The 18,228-nt window shown below is 37.2% G+C and overlaps 1 protein-coding gene across 3 annotated transcripts in view; it reads left to right on the top strand.

Annotated features, from left to right (window-relative positions):
• DENND4C (DENN domain containing 4C) overlaps positions 1-18,228 on the top strand; it is a 70,264-nt gene that overhangs the window by 42,492 nt on the left and 9,544 nt on the right. For 2 of the 3 annotated variants that reach the window (XM_057373474.1, XM_057373472.1), the window contains 12 exons: positions 378-584; positions 1,272-1,400; positions 2,147-2,291; positions 2,621-2,767; positions 4,902-5,027; positions 5,795-5,935; positions 7,220-8,367; positions 9,890-10,070; positions 11,652-11,761; positions 14,444-14,619; positions 15,607-15,789; positions 17,296-17,482. In XM_057373474.1, the coding sequence (XP_057229457.1) occupies positions 378-584; positions 1,272-1,400; positions 2,147-2,291; positions 2,621-2,767; positions 4,902-5,027; positions 5,795-5,935; positions 7,220-8,367; positions 9,890-10,070; positions 11,652-11,761; positions 14,444-14,619; positions 15,607-15,789; positions 17,296-17,482 (2,880 nt within the window). The remainder of the gene's footprint in view (positions 1-377; positions 585-1,271; positions 1,401-2,146; positions 2,292-2,620; positions 2,768-4,901; positions 5,028-5,794; positions 5,936-7,219; positions 8,368-9,889; positions 10,071-11,651; positions 11,762-14,443; positions 14,620-15,606; positions 15,790-17,295; positions 17,483-18,228) is intronic. The other variant, XM_057373473.1, reaches the window with a different exon arrangement.

Raw genomic sequence — 18,228 nt, forward strand, 5'->3', positions numbered from 1 at the left:
CTGCCACTGTCTGTTTATGCTGTAAGTTAATGTTATACGTTTAATTTCTGTAACTATTGAGAATGAACATTTGCAAATAAAATAAACAGAAGACATAAAAAATAGCATCTGAGATTATAGTTTATTGTCAAATTGATTTTTAAGCTTTAGACTGTAATATAAAATTAAAATGAATGCTTCAGTGCAGGAAAAAAAATACTAATCTCGATGCTAGTTTTTGCTTGCAGAGAATCTTAACAAGAGAGCGGTAAAAAGGGATCTTCAGTTCAAAGTCTGTCTATCATTATTAAACGTACACTCTTAAGAAGGCAGTATCTGAGTTGGATTCCTAGATTGAAGATGTTATATCTTTTGTCTCCTTTGTTTCACCCTTACAGGAGATAAAAACAGCCCATAAATTAGCCAAGAAGTATTACGTCAGCCCCTCACAGTGGGCTAAATGTCTCTTCAGTCATAGTTACAGCCTGTGGTTTATTTGTCTGCCAGCGTATGTCAGAGTTGCACATCCCAAGGTCAAAGCACTGCAACAGGCATATGATGTTCTGATTAAAATGAGGAAAACCGATGTGGAACCACTAGATGAGGCAAGTGCAAACCAAGAAAAGTTGCCGTGAATGTGAAATAGAAGACAAGGTGCAAATACAGTGTGTTTTGCTGGCACCACYGGGTTAAGCATCCTTATGGTTTTAACTGTGTTAAAGGCACCTTAAAATCATCTCAAGTCTGCTTTATGATGGCAACTGGAAATTAATTTCCTTTTCTGTCCCCAGCATGGTGTCTGCTGGGTTAAGGACTCCTACTTAGTGTTGCTAGTCTTCTCCCAGACAACTTCCCCAAGGAAGTTCCTGAATATCCCTGTTTTTTAAATTCACTTTTAATTAATACTTTGCAGCCTTACTGCATTGAAGGGATCATGGGTTTGTGTGCASCATGCTGTTCTTTCAGTAGTATCCACAGGCACACAGCAGCAAGTTACCCTGCTTTTCACATGGGCACCTTACCTCCTTCRTTTCTCAAATAGAAGAGCTGAGTGGAAAAAAAACCTCAGTATGCTCAACAATGTGACTTCTGATGTTTTTTCAGGTCCTYTGATTTCCTGTTTAATTTTTGCTCTTTCTCCTGGCTGTAGCATGTTACGGACTAAGTAGTTGCTCTCACACAGCTTTCCCTTTTACATGTGTAAAAGCTGGAAATCAGAAAGGAGCTTAAGATATTTCAAAAKTCTTGTCCTTAGTCTTTAGAAACATTTACATGTTTCTGTGTCTTGTCAGGTCTGTTACAGGGTAGTAATGCAGCTCTGTGGATTGTGGGGTCAGCCTGTTCAGGCTGTGAGGGTCCTTTTTGAAATGAAAAATGCTGGAATACAGCCAAATGCCATCACCTATGGTTATTACAATAAGGTAAGGGACCAATGTATTTTGCAGTTGTCACTCCCAATGTCCTGTAGCATGTTTTTAAGATTGTTTCTTGTAGGTGTTCATTTGGATTTGCTGATTCTGTTGGTCAAGCAATCCTTTTGGGCATACTTACAGAATGACCGAATCTATTCTACATGGTTTCACACTGTTAAATTTACATTCTTATGCAACTAACTAAAAATTCCATTGAAGCCAGATTTATACTGCGTCCATTCACAAGTTTTGGAATCATCTAGTCCTTCCTTGTCAGACAAACCTGTTCTAAGGTGTATTCTTTAAGATAGCAGGATCCAATATGGGTGAAGCCTGGAAYTGGGCTAGTTGAAGTAGCCTCCCCCTCTTTTCTTTGCTTCCAACTTGTTGTAAGATGCTGATAAAAACTATAAACTGTAGTAAGATAACTATAGTTTGTAAAGGAAACTATGTAAAGGAAAAAGAAAAGAGGTGTCATTACGGTCTTCTGTTGCTATTCAAAATGTCTAAATAAGAACAAAACCCACCTTGTTTACTTAAAGAAATCTTGATCCACTATTTGGTTTACTCAGCTGTTGTATACTGAGGTGTGGAATAAAGAGCTAGCTCATAAAATTCACATATTTGTCCTACTTCACATGGTTGGCAGTAAATGCTTTTTTTTTTATCAGGGCATGAAAATAATGCTCTTAACCATACTGTGTTTTTTAGTGTAACTTCTTTATTTTTGTTGTTGCGAAAATGTCTTTATGCAGGCGGTTTTAGAGTCATCTTGGCCTAGCAGTAACCGCAGTGGCATATTCCTGTGGACAAAGGTACGAAATGTAGTTCATGGCACAGCGCAGTTTAGGCAGTGCTTAAAGAAATCAACGCAGAACCTGCGAGTGCCTGTGATATCAGGTAATAAGTTAGTTGAAATAGATCTATTTCTGGTGAACAAGAGCATGACATCCTTTCTKATGGATAGCAGCTAACATTGTGGCTTTTGAAAGTGGGAAATCTCTCCTTTAATATATAAAAAAAKATATTTGCCAGCTTGATGCTTGAAACAGGATTAGAATGTCTTTTGCGTCCTGTAGAATTGTCTAATTTCTGTTACCAGAAATCTCATACTCTTATTTTATATGTGCAAGCAGAAGTATTTATTGTTGTCTGAAGAGGTTAGATTTGTTTGAAARCCTGTTTAATTAAGTCCTCTCCTACTAACCAGCTCTCGTTCATGTCTTTAGCTCTGCGGAGTCCCACGGGTGGAAGTGATGGGGACATGGTGAGCCATGGTAGCGTGGATAGTTCTAATGATGCTAACAGTGGGGATCACACCCTCTTCGTCAGTGACTTAGTCAGGCTTGATTCCGTTGATAATCACTCTAGCACAGGTACTAGATTCTATTGGGTTTACTACTAATAGTTCCCTAAAAGGCTAAATTTTCTAGTCCTCTGTTGGTTTACCCTCCACAACTGCTACTTTCCCTTCTTGAGGCTGTAGAGAAGTGTGGAGTTGACTGGTTTAGAAAAATAAGTACRTTGTGGTTGAGCATTCCTTCTTTACTGCACATCACACTTCAGTTTAAAATGGATCATAGCTGAAGTACTGTGACCTTAAAATAAATGTTTTGCTGTGGTCTCATATACCCTGCTTTTTGTGTTAGCCTTCAGAAAAGGTATGAAGCTTCTGATATATGAGGCTGTTTAATGTTTGCATGTTGCCATATATTCACAGAGGTGACAGTCTGTGTCAGTAAAATCTTCCCATGAAAGGCAAGAAATGGTAGTTCGTGAGGTGATTAGAAGGTAATGCTTGAAAATGGTTGTCCTTGATGATATCCCAGGAAGGTCTAATTATACTTTTAAAGGCCCTWTTCAAGTGTCTTAATAGTAGTTGCTAAACTTTGAAATACAGAAATTATCAGAACTTTTTCATACAGTTTTTAGGAGACACTATGGGAGTGGAAAGGCAGGTGTTAAGCTGGAGAAAAGCTCCACCATTCAACAGACAGACTGAAGTAAAAAGAGTGTGCAGGAAGTTAATAATTTGAGATGACAAGACAAAATGCATAGTGGTCCTTACCTGCTTAGTGCTGATCACATCCAACCTGTGCACAGTCTCAACTAAACTTCCTTTCTGTGTGTACTTCAAAACTTAATGTACAAAATTGTTCTTGCACACTCTTCATGTTTTAATATCTTGAGCCCTTCTGTAAAGAGAACTTTGAGTCTGATTCCTGTGCTTCATCTGATATGTCTGCCTAGATTACTGAACTTCCCTTCTCTCTGCTCTTTGTTGCTCTGCTTTTTGCTCTTTGCTGTCTCTTGGGTGCCGCATTTGTCCTTGGCTATCACGGTGTGGGGTGCAGACATGTGGTGTGAAGCCTTGGATGCACGTGTGCATTATTTCTACCCTTGAATGTTACTCCTGCAGGTAATTCACCCATTTATTGATAGGGTGTTTTCACCTCCTCACAAGGCAGGGATACTAACATTATTGAAAATGTGATAGAGGGAAAATAAGGACCGGAGAATTTCAGAACTTATTTTTCTATATAAAAAGTTTTTAATGTAGTAGCCAAATGTATTAATTGATGACTGCTCGAATTTTTAATTCTTTTTTACATATTTGTTATTTGTTGGCAAAATAAGTAGCAGTAATRTGTGTGGTAGATAAAGTATTTCTGTCACTCAGGTTTTATGGAGCTTCCTATCACCTTTCACACTCAGTAACTTACACTTTGATCTTTTTTGGTTCAACAATGTGTGCTAATAGGTACTCTGAAGTATATGAACAATCCTGTTCATCCTAACATCCTAAAGTTGCTGAGAAATATGTCCATATAGTATTTTGGTCTTTTTGCACATGCAGCAGTACTTCAGATAAAAATAATAGAGAAAAAGACTTTCTGGTTTGTTTCATATGACAAAACTTTTGGATTACTATAAATTTTCTTGTTAGTGAGTTACAGCTGTCAAGTTTAACTGGCATAGCAGAGAAACAGACTTAAAAAATTGTTTATAGTTTTACGTTTTTTTTTTGTTTTGATTTATACTTTGCCATGTAGCACAAAGATATAGCACAGTTTATGTACAAGGTTTTTTCAGGGCTGTATTCATTGTTAAAAGCTTGCTCAATTACAGTTGTCTAAATGTCTTTTGTTAATGCATTTGAGAATTTAGCTTATCCAGCAGTTAAATATTTCATGTTAATGCAGTAGGAAAGGAGTGAAAGCAAGTACAGTGCATTAAAAATAGTCACCAAAGTGTTTCTAGGGGAATAACTGGTATTTAATATGTTTAGAAAAGTAAATTTGGATTGGTAGAGCCTGATTATCTCTGGTGTCATAATCACTGAGTAGATCTTTCCATAAATTACACATTTTGGAGATCTTACTATGAAAAACTTTTCTGGAGAAACAACATATGAAACAAATAAATTTGAATTCCTGTATTTTCTTACTGAAAAACAATTTTAGGAAGCAGAAACGAACTTGAAGCATGTGTTTATATTTCTTCAAACAGGTGGTCAGTCAGACCAGGGTTACAGGTCCAAGGATGAACTTTTGAGAGATGGTGAGAATAGTCTTTCTGCAACTGAAACACGAGTAGAGAAAGATATTTCTTCTAATGCTGAAGACTTAATAAGAGGTTAAGTATGCATGTTCATGTTGGTGAAGGCTTTTGGTAATAAATGCTTCGTGTATTGGACTACCACAGATACTTAATGTATTGCAGTAATAATCTTAATGCTCAGAATATAACAGATTTCATGTAGTTGTATTACTCCTGTGCCCTAAATAATAGCATGCGTATAGGTAGAAATASCCTTTTATTAGACTAACTTAATATRCATGGAAAAATTGGACAAATGCTGGGGTACACAGTAATTTACATTTGAAATCTTGACAATTTTTTTATCTATACCTGTACCTATTGACCTAATAAAAGGCACTACTTTTTCTTGCAAACTCTTCCCAGCCACTGACAGCCTTATGGTAATCTGTCTTTTGTTCAAGTTTTTCCCTCAGTTTTTCTGTATTTTGTTGTATTTCATTACTGTATTTTTCATATCTGGGTTATGAGATCCTTTATGTGAGTTAGGGCTTCTAAAGCTCTCATTAAACAAATGGTCCTAAATGAAAATCTGTGAACTACTGTTCCTACTCTACTTTGCTGAAAAAACATCATGGAGAGGAACTGGCAAATGCTCTAACCCTGTGAACAGTTGAGCACTCTCTGCATGATGCTGGCAAGTGTCCCTTCTCTGGCTATTACTTCCAAGAAATTCTCAGTAGCTTGTAGGACCGATCCATTGGTTTATTACTGTGTGGACAGTGGGAGTTTATATTTTACATAACAGTGAAAATGTAATTATTAAGTTGAATCTACTCATGTTCACATTCTCTTTCTTGCAGAGGTTTCCACAGAAAAATCTTACGAAAAGCAACAGCCAAATACAGAAATTCTGAGTTCAAGTGATCCACCTGCTTCGGGTAACAGTATTGTGAAAGTTCCATCTGGCATTTTTGATAGCACTGGAAGGAAGAGCAGTGGTGGTGAGTCACTGAGTGAAACAGAGCTTACTGAAGTCCTGATCTTGTTGTGCTGTAGTGTTTTTGCAATCTGTTTTGTCTTATGGAAAGAAACAGAATTTCTGTTCAAGATGCAGTGGTCTCACGTAGTGCTTGATTTCCACCATTATCCTGTACAGGTGACTTAAAAGGAAACTCTGGATTCTGATGTTGAAAATCACTGTTCAATAGATTGAAATCAAGATTTTTCCCTGCCTCGCACTAAGAGAGTTTCAGGAATATAGTAGAAAACAAAGAACTAGTGTCTCTGCTCTTGATTTTGTCAYCTGAACCTTGCTGATCTTGGACAAGTCTCTATTCCTACAGTTTACATTGCCAATCTATAATGCGGGAACAATGTGTGTTATCTTTGTGCTGTATGAAATTTATTTCCTTATCTCTAAATTTGTGATGAGGAAGATTTATGGATATATATAAACCAAATCTTGGGGCTCAATTTTTTTTCTGCCTTTGTATCTGCCCTTTACTAAGGCAAGGTAATCCAGCTTCAATGCAGCTTGATAGCAAAGAATTGAGTCTCAGGTAAGAAGTCACTTGGGACATTTTTGGCAATTGTGAGAACTGATCTCTTGAAGTCCTAAAGTAGTAAAATTTTCATACTKCCAGAGGTTTTTAACTAGCTAATACAGCTATCTAGGCAATAAATAGTCCCAATTACCACGAGAAACAGGAATATTTGTAAGATCAGTTTCTRTCTTCCACATGCTGAATTTAATTAGCATTTTCTGAGTATACAGCTGTGTCATAATAATGCATCTATATTGGGTGGACACACACAGGTAGTTTTTTTCAGAGAATGAGTCAGCTATGGAGTTTGATGTTTAGACCTTTCAGTCTAGTTCTTGGGGGAAAAAATCCAAAACCAAGCAKAGCAGTTTTTACTTAGAGTTGTGGTTTCCTTTAGTTCACGGGTAGTACCTGCTCTCTGGGTGTTGGCACAGGAAAAGGACGTAGAAGTCTTATACAGCTTTGACTCCAAAGCATAGATGGCTTTTGATCTGCAGGCTGCCTTTGCAGCCAGTGAAATAACTTGTTAATGCTAATGTAACTTCTTAATGGAGATCTTGAGACTGTGGTACTCCCAGTCTTCTTTATGTAAGGAGATTAAGGAGATTTCACATGATTTCAGGAAACAAATACTTTTGTTGGCTATTGATATTATTAGTAATATGGATACTACTAATATAGTTTGGATATTAGTGGATACTATTAATAATATGGATATTATTAATGCATTTTCTCTTTTAGAAACTGTTTCTAGCCCACTGTTCCTAACTCAGGATTCARTCGAAGATGCAGTCTTTGGTAATGTTTCTCCTAAGAAAACAAGTGAAAAAAGACAGAGGAGGCAAAAACTGTTTTCAGAGAGAAGCTGCAGTTTCAGCAGTGAAAGCAGAGCTGGAATGCTGCTGAAAAAAGACAGCTTGGACTTGAATTCTAAAGAAATAGCAATAATGATGGGTGCAGATGCCAAGATCCTGACAGCAGCTTTGTCTGTGGCCAAAACTTCACCCTGTCATATGAATAAATCTCACAGCTTTGAAAATATCACTGACCAGCAGGTTTCTGACATAAGTGGCACATGGAGTTGTGTGACTGGGAGTGACTGGGAGCTAGAGCATAGGTCTTCACCAGTGCTGGAAGAACCTGGGGAAGGGCAAGAGCATCTTGAGAATGAAAGAGATGGAAACATGAACACAGTGGAAGACACAAACCTTGAACCATCAGCTGAGTATGAAAARCAGAAACCGGATTCCAAAGATGCACCTCCTAAAAGAAATAGCTTTTATGGGGTGGCTAAACCTATCGAAAGGGAAGATGTTGAAGTAGGCTTGGACCCTTTGTCTTTGCTAGCCACTGACAGCATGCAACCAAGCTRTCCAGAACCTGGGGAAAAATTGGTGTCACCTGTTGCAGCACGTAATTTGGCAGATGAAATAGAGAGCTACATGAATTTGAAGAACCCACTGGGTAGTAAGTTTCCCAGCATGGAACTKCACAAGGCAGATACAGAAGCAGAAGCTTCTGGTACACTTGGTCACTCCCAAGAAAGAAGGTCAAGCCTGCCTTTGGATCCCATCCTGCCATCCCCCAAGGGCTACCAAAGTCGAAGAAGTCCTTCTGTCTCCAGATCCAAAACCTTCACTGGACGATCGAAGCAACAAACCCATGCMCAAGTTCAAAAGGAACGGTCTTCATCTTTGACAGGACTGGGTCGTTCTTCTCCACATGGCTCACTGGGAACTGTTGTAACAACTTTATCCAATCTGAAGTTAGACCATATATTGTCTGGACCAAAAATGGATGTTTTGAAATCAGGCATGAAGCAGGCTGCCAATGTGGCCAGTAAGATGTGGGGGGTTGTAACTTCAGCATATAGTTACTCAGATGATGAGGTAAGTGTTTTTCAATATGAAAAATTTGGGGACAAAGTTTGAGGGGTAGCTTCTGTGTCCAGAAAAATTGTTTCTCAAGGTGCTGTTTTTTAGTAACTATTGACCCTTTATTAGCTAATAAAAACTACGCTTTATCTGTGGTGTTTTTCCTTGCCGTTAAAAAAATACACTTTTTAGGAAAAAGCAGATTAGGTGGTCTTGATGCAGCAAGTTTTAGCTTTTTGTTCTCAACATTCCCACCATTTATTTATTTATGTATCTTTTTATTTATATGTAAAGAACCTGAACCAAGAAACTCTAGTAAGAACAAATTTGTGTCATCTAAAATGATGCCATACTGCCTGTCTTACTTTAGAAAACTAGATTGTGAAAATAAATCACAAAACCAGGAAGTCAGTTTGGTGGGGATTAAAGTCAAAAGTAATAAGGTACAGCCTGAGATCTAGTAAACTTACTTGTCAGGATTTTGGAAACTAAATGCTATGGTTTTTCTGTGCCTAACAGAGTCTTTTTACAGTAATGAAAGAGGATATATAGGGATGAATACTGTAACTTCCTCTTTTCTATATATCTTGTCATTGTGCCTTCAAACACAGTTTTCTCAGTTAGAAAGGCCTCTGCTTGATGCAGGTAACCCTTCAATCTGGTGTTTAATTTTAAGGGTCTTTTGTTTCTTTAGGCTGTTAAGATAGCTTTTGGTTGCCTTTTTCAAATTCTCCTTTCTTTGCCTAGCTTTCATAAAAGGTGAAGAAGGGGAAGATAGGTTTGGCTTTATTTCTATGTGAAACAAATTTAACTGGTGTTATTAATAGGGTCACTAGTATTAAATAAATTTAATTCATACTTTTTAACCAGATGTTACCTGTGACAATGAAAACTCACTGCCTTGCTTTCTTTCCTGAGATTTTTGCTATGATCTATTTTATTAGTTTTCTGTTAGTATTTAGTATTTCTATTAGTTTTCTTTTTATTAGACCGACTTGTTGCTTAGAATTTTGTTTTATGGCGCTTAATTCCAAGGAGTGATTTATTTTACCTTTTTTCAAACATCCTTTCATTCTCTCCTATTTTATTTATTTAATTTGCCTTTGATTAATCTCCTAATTATTGTACTTTGTTGCATCTATTGTTTTGTTGACTGAGTTACTGCTGCATTGTTTCAGCTGGTATATTTCCTCCCTGTCTTTAATTATGAAAATATTACTTTAACTTGAACCTTTTTTCTGACAGTAACTTCATTTTGCGTAATGTCTGACAAATCACAGCTCTGCATCATTTTTCCTATTTGTCCTGTAATGAAGAAATTTGTATCCCTGGATATTTGTCACTCAGTTTATCAGTTTTTCAATATCCTCCTGCTTTGTCCAATATGTGCATTTTGAGGCTACATAGATTTATCTTACATCTAATATATTTTTTACATCAGGATTTATCTTAATCGGCTACTTTAATTATTTATTCTTTAGGATAAAAATGTAAATCAAATAAGTCAATAACACTACTTTTTCTTCATGCATTAAAGGAAGAAAACCATCGACCAGACTTTAACTTTCCTGTGGGTTTTGAAGATAATATTTTAGGAGAAAATTTGTTGTCAAGAGCTGGAGTCCCAAGCCTACTTACAARTGAGCTTGCACAAAGCACTACTAGTCTCGGCAGTAGCAGCAGCAGTGGAGATGTAGGAAGACAGCATTACAGTGCAGGTGAGATTATTTGGTTTTGTTTTCCCCTGATAACGTCATTATAATATAATGAACAGGGAAAACTGTTGTGTGTGAAATMATTTAAAACAGTGGAAGTAATGATAGTGTGAAATAATTTCAAGTCCTTAGAGATTTACATTTTCCATTCTATACTCTTCTCTTGCAGTGACAAATAGCTAATGTTTCGCTCTCTTTTGAAGGTATAAGAAGCTGATACAATATGCAGGAATTTAACCATAAAAATACTTTCTGTGTATGTGATAGGAGTATTCCTAACTCGTTACAGCAAGGAACACCTGCTCATTTGTGTGAAGTCATAAGACCCTGAAAGTATTAATATTGAAATATTAATACAGAAAAGCGGAACAGTTTGAGAACTGCAAATAGTTGCATAACTTACAGAGCAGATCATTGAGAGAGGAAAGAAGCAAACCAACCAAAACCAAACTAACAAAACAACCCTGTAGTCCATCTGCACAAAAATGCCAAAACAAAAAGTACACACTATAAGTTCTTCATCTCTACCATGGAATGGGAGGTATTGGATACATACTTGATTTGAAGTTATGTAGATAAATAGCTGATGACTGTAAGCAAATAGTCCTTCCCTCCCGCACTGCCACCTGTAAAACTGGATTAAATAAATCTAGTAATTTTCAGTTCAGATTTGATTCACTTAGATTTGATTCTTGAGAAAAAAATACGTGTTTCTGGATCAGCTGTGGAGTTGATTTAGGTCTCTTCACAATACAGTACTTCAGTGATGCAAATATTGTAAAGCCATCTGCATAGTGGAGAGGAAGAACTGTCTTGCATAGTGGAGATAGGTGGCCCTGTCTTGCAAAATCTTGACGAGATGTCTTCTAGGTCCAATTAGGAGGGTTATAAGAACTAACTGTAAAGAGTGGTAGCCAACAAGATATGTAAAATTTGTTCGCAAACCTGATCTTGGACTGAAAAAACAGAGAAGCCTTCTTTGTAAGGAGAGGATACTGGTGGTGAACTTTTAATAGAAAAATTTGGGCTTGTAGAAAATAATTCTGATAATTTTGCTTTCTAGGAGTGATTGCAACCATTTCTTTCTGGTGAATATATTCCAACTCCTTTTCCGCTTTTCCTGAACAAGTCTCATAACCATAAAACCTAGCATTACCRAAGAAATAATATTTGGTTTAGTGCAGTTATCAGGGAAAACCAGAGCAGAGTATTGGTATTGTACACCTTACCTGGTACTGTCCTTACATTTGCTGCTTACAGATGGATGTATTATTTAAGAAATATGATCAACTTTTTAGAGAATATACATTGAACAATCTTACTCCTCTTTCCCAGTCTATTTTTTGTCTTTTTCTTTTACTAATCTGTGATATATTGTGTTAGAAAAATAACCTTGAAATGTTAGTCACAAACATTATATTTATCTATATTGTAATTACAGTGTCAGTGAGTTACAGATACACATATCTTTGGAGATCTTTTGGTACCATTTTTTTGCTGTGGTTGAAGAGCAGTTATTTTCTTTGGGAATGGATTWATTATTCTTTGCTTGAATACAAAACTCAAATGACTCTTTTTGTACAGGTGAAGTTTCATTCCCAAAAAGTATGAAAGTTCTAGATTCTGAGAAATCAGAGCACAGCTCTTCACATAATACTAGTTTATCCAGCATTTTCCAGAACTATGCAATGGAGGTAAGATTAATAAACTCACAGATGAAAACTATAATTATTCAATATTATTGTATGCATTAATTACCTGTTTAGTTGCATTGTGGTTGGTTTTTCCAAAACAATTTTTTCTTTGTTTTTACTGCAGAGATGCTTATAACTTGTAGCTTAGTGTGCAACACCAGCTTTARAAAAGGAGATGTTATAAGTACTTTTATGCATCCCTCATATGTACAGAGAAAAAAATTATGAGGGAAGGATCAAAACTTGAAGTGAAACAGAAGTTAGAGACAAAACAGGATCTTTTGTAGGGTTTTAAATTTTTTTTCCTTATGAGTATTACATGTTGTTACTAAATAATTATGAGGAGCTGGCCACAGCCAGCAGCAAAGCCCTTGCACAGGTATTTGTTTACTCCYCTCTCCAGTAAGAAGAGAAGTGAAAGGTCAGAAGGAAAAAAAGTTTGGAGGTTGAGATAAAGACAATTTAATGAGGGACTTGGGGGAAAAAAATAACGAAAGAGGGAGACACTAACAAAAAAAATAGTAATGCAGAAATCAGTCAGCTCTCTGACACTTCAAGGAARAGCTACCTTAGAAAAACACAGAGTTTTGTCTCTGAGCATGATGTTTCACAGTATCATTTGGCCAACTGAGGACAGCTGTCCTGGCTGTGTCCTCTCACAGCCTCCTGGCACAGAATGAGAAAAGTCCACGATGATGTATATAGTCCTGCTCAGTAATAACTGGAACATTGGAGTGTTATCAATCAACATGCAGCTGGTTACCAGTCTGAAACATGGGACTCTAAAAGAATGCTAACAAGAAAATTAACACTACCCAAGCCAAACCAAATAAYATAATCTTTTAGTATGCTTCTGTATTTCAGTTCTTGTCTATAGAACTTTCAGATTTTGGATACATAGGCAATGGTCACTGTGTTATGGTTGGTTTTCTTTCAGCTGCACAGTTATTTTGCTAGGTCCTATTTTCATTTATGTTTGCTGTTCTGGACATCTAGATTTGCTGAGCTTCTGCACTGCACTATATARGGAGTATAGCATAGTAAAATAAAAATGTCATTGGGCAAATATCTAAATTATATTAGCTCTAAAATTTATTAGAAGCTGTGTTTGATGGTGGTGGGTTTTTTTGGTTTTTCTCCCATGCAAGTGAAACAATGAAATAAGAGGAAAAAGGCGTAATAGTCCATTCTTCAGTTAACACAGGATTAATTTTACCATCTTTTCTCCAGTTCTCTAGTTTAGTGGTGAGACTATTATTAGGTAAAACCCAGTTTTCTGGKTTTCCACTTGKACTGGGTTTGCATGGCRAAGATTTGGTAGCAGAGGGGCTACAGGRGTRGCATCGCTGGGAAGCTGCCACAACTTTGCCCCATGTCCAACAAAGCCAATGCCAGCTGGCTCCAGGATGGACCCACCACTGGCCAAGACCAAGGCTGTCAGTGGCAGTGGCAGCAGTGCTGAGGTAGTGTATTTGAGAAGGGGAAAAAGTGCTGTGCAGCAGCGTCTGGAGGAGAGGAGTGAAAATACATGACAGAAACACCCCTGCAGATACCCAGGTCAGTGCAGAAGGAGTGGGAGAAGGTGTTCCAGGCAGCCAAGGAGAGATTCCCCTGCAGACTGTGGTGAACACCACGGTGAGGCAGCAGTGCCCCTGCAGCCATCAACCCCATGCTAGCGCTGGCAGATGCCCAAAGGTGGCTTACCCTGTAGGTAGGAGCCTTTGCTCCTGGCAGGTCCTATGACCCTATGGGGAGAGGATCCCAGGCTGGAGCAGGTTTGCTGGCAGGACTGGTGGCCCTTCAGGACACCCATGCTGGAGCAGCTAGGAAGAGCTGAAGCCCATGGGAAGGGCTTATGTTGGAGAAGTTTGTGTAGGAYTGTCTTCTGTGGGAGGATCCCCACAGTGGAGCAGGGGAGGAGTGTGAGGAGGAAGGAGCATCAGAAAAAATACAGGATGAACTGATACAGTCCCCATTCCCTGTTCCCGTGTGCCACTTCAGGGAAGGAGGAGGAGAAGTCAGAAATGAAAGTTAAGCCTGGGAATAGGTGTGGGGAAGGTGTTCTAAAATTTGGGGATAATATCTCATTACCCTATTTAAACTTTTGATTAGCAGTAAATTAAATTAAGTTCCCCTAGTCAAGTCAGTTTTGCCTGTGACAGTAATTGCTGAGTGATCTCCTTATCCCTGTTGTGACTCACAAGCCTTTTGTCATATTTTTCTTCCCTTATTCACTTGAAAAGGCAGATTGATAGGCTTTGGTGAGCAACTGGCATCCAGCCAGAGTCAACACACCACACTATTATAAAGGTTTCTTTTGTGTTTAATTGGTTTTGTGGGATTTTTTTTCTTTTTTGGATAAGTAGACATGAATTTACTTATACAATTCAAAACAATTGGTATATGTTGAAATCTTCATAGAAGCAATTAATTGCAAATGCTAAATTAGTAGCTTTTTATGGTAATAATTCTTCTGTGTCAAAAATAAATTACTAATATCTTCATTTCAAAGGTAAAAGATAATGTGGTTGAGAATTCTGACTATGATGAGAAGGAAGTGGTGAACTYATTTCTCCCACTGGCTTTCTGATGTGTGCTAAACTCCTATGGGTRCTAAGCCTGTAAAATAAATAGTATTGTTAAAATTCATTCTTTGATAGTATTCACTCTTTGCTGTTCTAGGTCTTGATGTCAAGCTGCTCTCAATGTAGAGCTTGTGGTGCTTTGGTTTATGATGAAGAAATTATGGCTGGGTGGACAGCAGATGATTCAAACTTGAACACTACCTGCCCTTTCTGTAAAAGTACCTTCCTRCCTTTGCTTAATGTTGAATTTAAAGACCTTCGTGGTTCTGCAAGGTCAGTGCATTTTATAGATACTCTCTTTCTGGCTTTGTAACTGTGCATGGTTATATTTTTTCACAAGATGATCTTGTGATATCCCTCCCAGTCTAGATGTAGGCAAGAATGCTACTGCCTATTCGATGATGGTGATTGTACTGAAAGAAATTATAAGTCATGTAAAGTATTGAGTTGAATTGTAAACCAGCCAAATACCAAAGAACTGGTTGCCTTTTTATTGCTTTTTCCTTTCAWATTTTCCTTRTAAGYATAACTGTAYRAAAGATTGTTTTCATTTTGTTTTGATTTTAAAACAAAGCCTATGGACCTTAAACGTTATAAAAGCATATGAAGAAGTTTTTAAATCTGTCAGCAAATAATTTTTCCCATATCAAATCTGCTAGCAGCTTTTAGTTCCAGATGCTCCAGCTTATTGTTTTCCCAGTTTAAGCTTCTCTGCTTACTGTTTTTACCTSTTCTAGTTGCACTGTGAAAAACGGAACTTAAAGTTAAGTTCCAGTTCTCTCTGTAATGGTTATTGCTGTGAAACAGAGATTYCACTAGTGTTCTCTAATGCAGAAATTTAACATCTCTAGGAACWGTAGAGTGTGTACTTAGAAGACATAGCAAAGCAAGACACATTCATGTTGTTGTGTGGTGTATGATCATGTATTGTAATGTCACATTACAATAGCAACYATTTTCAGTGATGTGTCAGCTGTTAATACACTTTGCTGATTTGGAACCATGACAAACTACGGTCACTTGTAATCCTACACTGGACATAAATCATTATTTCTTTTGCAGATCAAATCTCTCTATGTATTAATTTACTCCAACTGCGTAAGTTGCAGGGGTGAGAGTAGGATGAAATTTGTTTCCTGTTGTCAAGCATTTTAATGTTGTGTTTCCTTTTTTTGCTACTTTTGAAAAGTAAATGCAGAACATATGCTTATATCTTTACCTTTGTATTTTTCTCCCCTCCCWTTCATGTTGTAACTTTAGCTTTTTCCTGAAGCAAAGTACCTCAGGAGATAGTTTACAGAGTGGTACCCTTCCATCAACCACGGATCCCCTGGAGGAGAAACTGTTGTCCAGTCCAGCCGATGCTGACCTGATCAGTTTTTCAGATCAYGTGCAGTCCAGCCCCACCATAGCTGAAGAAACTAGCTGTTCAGCTGAGCACGGGTAAGTAAAACAGGATTGTTGGTTCTGTCAGAAAAGCATCAGTACTTCCATACTTATAAGGGTAAGATTGGCTTTCACACCAAGTGTGATGGAGTACAATTGTAACTTGAGGACCGTCTCCTTCTTCTCACTCTTCTTGCATGTTTTAAGCATGTTTTCATCAGTTTGAAGTAAATTCATTCCACCAAGTGAGTAGGTTTCAGAGATACAGCTATAGAAATAAAACTTTGTGTCCATCTGCTATTGATAAATAGGTAAAACACCTACTCAGTGTGGTTAAAACATTGTCACCTTTTAAACTCACTCAGACATTCAAGCATTGCTTCACCTCTCCTTGTATGTGTGATTTAACAAGAAGGACACTGCATCATGGGGAAAAAATAAGTCAATTTGTGGGAACACTTTGAGAGAAAGCTCTGGGAGCACTCAAGACTTGTGCTGAGCCTGTGTTGTGTGACAAAACAAAACCTATGTAAAACTGAAGCTCTGAAAAACAATACTGCTTCTGAAGCAATTTGAGGGAAAAAGGCATTAAGGGGAAGGTGTCATGTTAGAAGAGGGAAGAACTGAAATAATGCTGCTATGAATTGTGACCTTTTTGCTGGGATTGGTTACATTTTGTTGTAATTGTTTGGGGCTTTTTTTAATCATTATTCAATTTGAAATTCTAGAGTATTAGTGTCTGAGAGTGATGATACTTGTGTAAGACAACTAAAACTTTAATGAATGCAATAGCAATTAGTCTTAATACTCTAAACATGAAAGGTGGTATTGCTTATGTTAACATCTGTAAACTTGATGACATCTGTTTTTAACTAAACTAAAATTTAGGACTGAAAGTCACCTGTAAATAATCTCTTCTCTCTCTTTTTGCAGATTATGTGAAAGCAGACACTTTCTGTTTAACTTTGTATTGTAGTTGGACTGTTTTTATTTCAGTTATAAGGAGTACAAAATGAATATTCCCAGATCTGCAAATGGCTTGATTGCATGTGTTAAATCTTACAAGCCTGAGCTTCCTTAAATTAGCTTGCTGGATGAGTTTGACACAATTTTTTTTTAATCATTTTGGCATGCAATTCTTACATTGCTTTCTGTTACACTGTTGTTTATGACACTTAGAACATAAAGGGAAGAGGAAGTAAAACTGAGCATAGTAAAAACAAGATAATCTTCTTGGCTAACAAAACTGTAGACTGCTGTTTTTCGAAGCAAGGTAGAGCTGTATCAGAGCAGTGGCATCTGTACAGAACTGTGGTGCTTTCAGATTCATGTTTTGGGTTATACCTAGCTGCTTTTCTGGAGGGATGTTTATACCAGTCTGAGAGGCATTCTGTTCTGTGTTCCCTAAACTATGGAGCTAATGGAGCTAACTGGGAAAATATAATTTGTTATTAATAGAGAAAAGTGGTTTGGGATCTTTACTTGACTTCCTTCCTGTTGCCATAGAAATGCTGAATGGTTTTATATTTCATATTAACATATTTTCTTCTAAAATTCACACAGTGGTGCGGCAGAAGAAGAGACAGATCCCAGAACCATAAAGACACAAGCCAATAATCCACCAAGAAGGGTAGTATCCTTGACTCGGAGCCACAGTGTTGGAGGTCCGCTGCAAAACATTGATCTTTCCCAGAGACCATCCCATGGCATTTCAACAGTTAGTCTTCCAAATAGTTTGCAAGAAGCTGTGGTAAGTCTAGAAACTGCATATTGAGTTGAGAGAAAAGTATTGAAGGCAAGAACTTAATAATATTCTACTACTAGTATCTTATCCATTTGGGGAATGGCCAAGCATATTTTCGCCTCTTTRCAACTGAAAGAAATCTTAGTTCAGTTAATCTAAAATTGCCTTTTCAATACTTTGTACAAACAATTCTGCTTGGTTTGAAAAATTCTCTCTAATAGAATGAAGCTAGCGTTTGTCTCTCTAAAATGGGAAGTTTAATAGTAAAGCAAGTCTCCTACAGCARACTAAACACAGGAGTGCAAACAACACAAGAGAATGTAAGAGGCTGTATTGAGACTCTTACCTTACTTGTTTCTCCTCTCTCTTAGTGCTTTTTATTATCCAGAAGCTGCCTTAACATATGAATTTATTATTCAGTTCCACAGCTGATGCMATTACTGACATTTCTCTTCAATTTCCATTGCTGCAGGTTTGGTACTGGCTACCAGCTTAGATAGCTTGAAACTGCACAATCAGGAACAAGATCTAACAGATTAGCATTTCTTTCTGGTTCACATAATAGCAAGAGCTTACTTAGATTATTGATCTTTAAAGTTAAACCTCCAAAAGTCAAAACTGCTGTGCTTTAAAATTTCTATGTGTTCAGTAGTTCCAGAGTCAAAAGAAACTCTTCAATGAAGGTTTCCAGGGCAAGTAATCCCGAAAAGTAGTTCTGGAAGAAAAATCTTACTATATTTTATAAAAAAAAA

This window comes from Malurus melanocephalus, unplaced genomic scaffold (genome assembly GCF_030028575.1).
Source record: "Malurus melanocephalus ecotype Western Australia unplaced genomic scaffold, MMel_1.1 scaffold_198, whole genome shotgun sequence".
Classification (NCBI taxonomy): Eukaryota; Metazoa; Chordata; class Aves; order Passeriformes; family Maluridae; genus Malurus; species Malurus melanocephalus.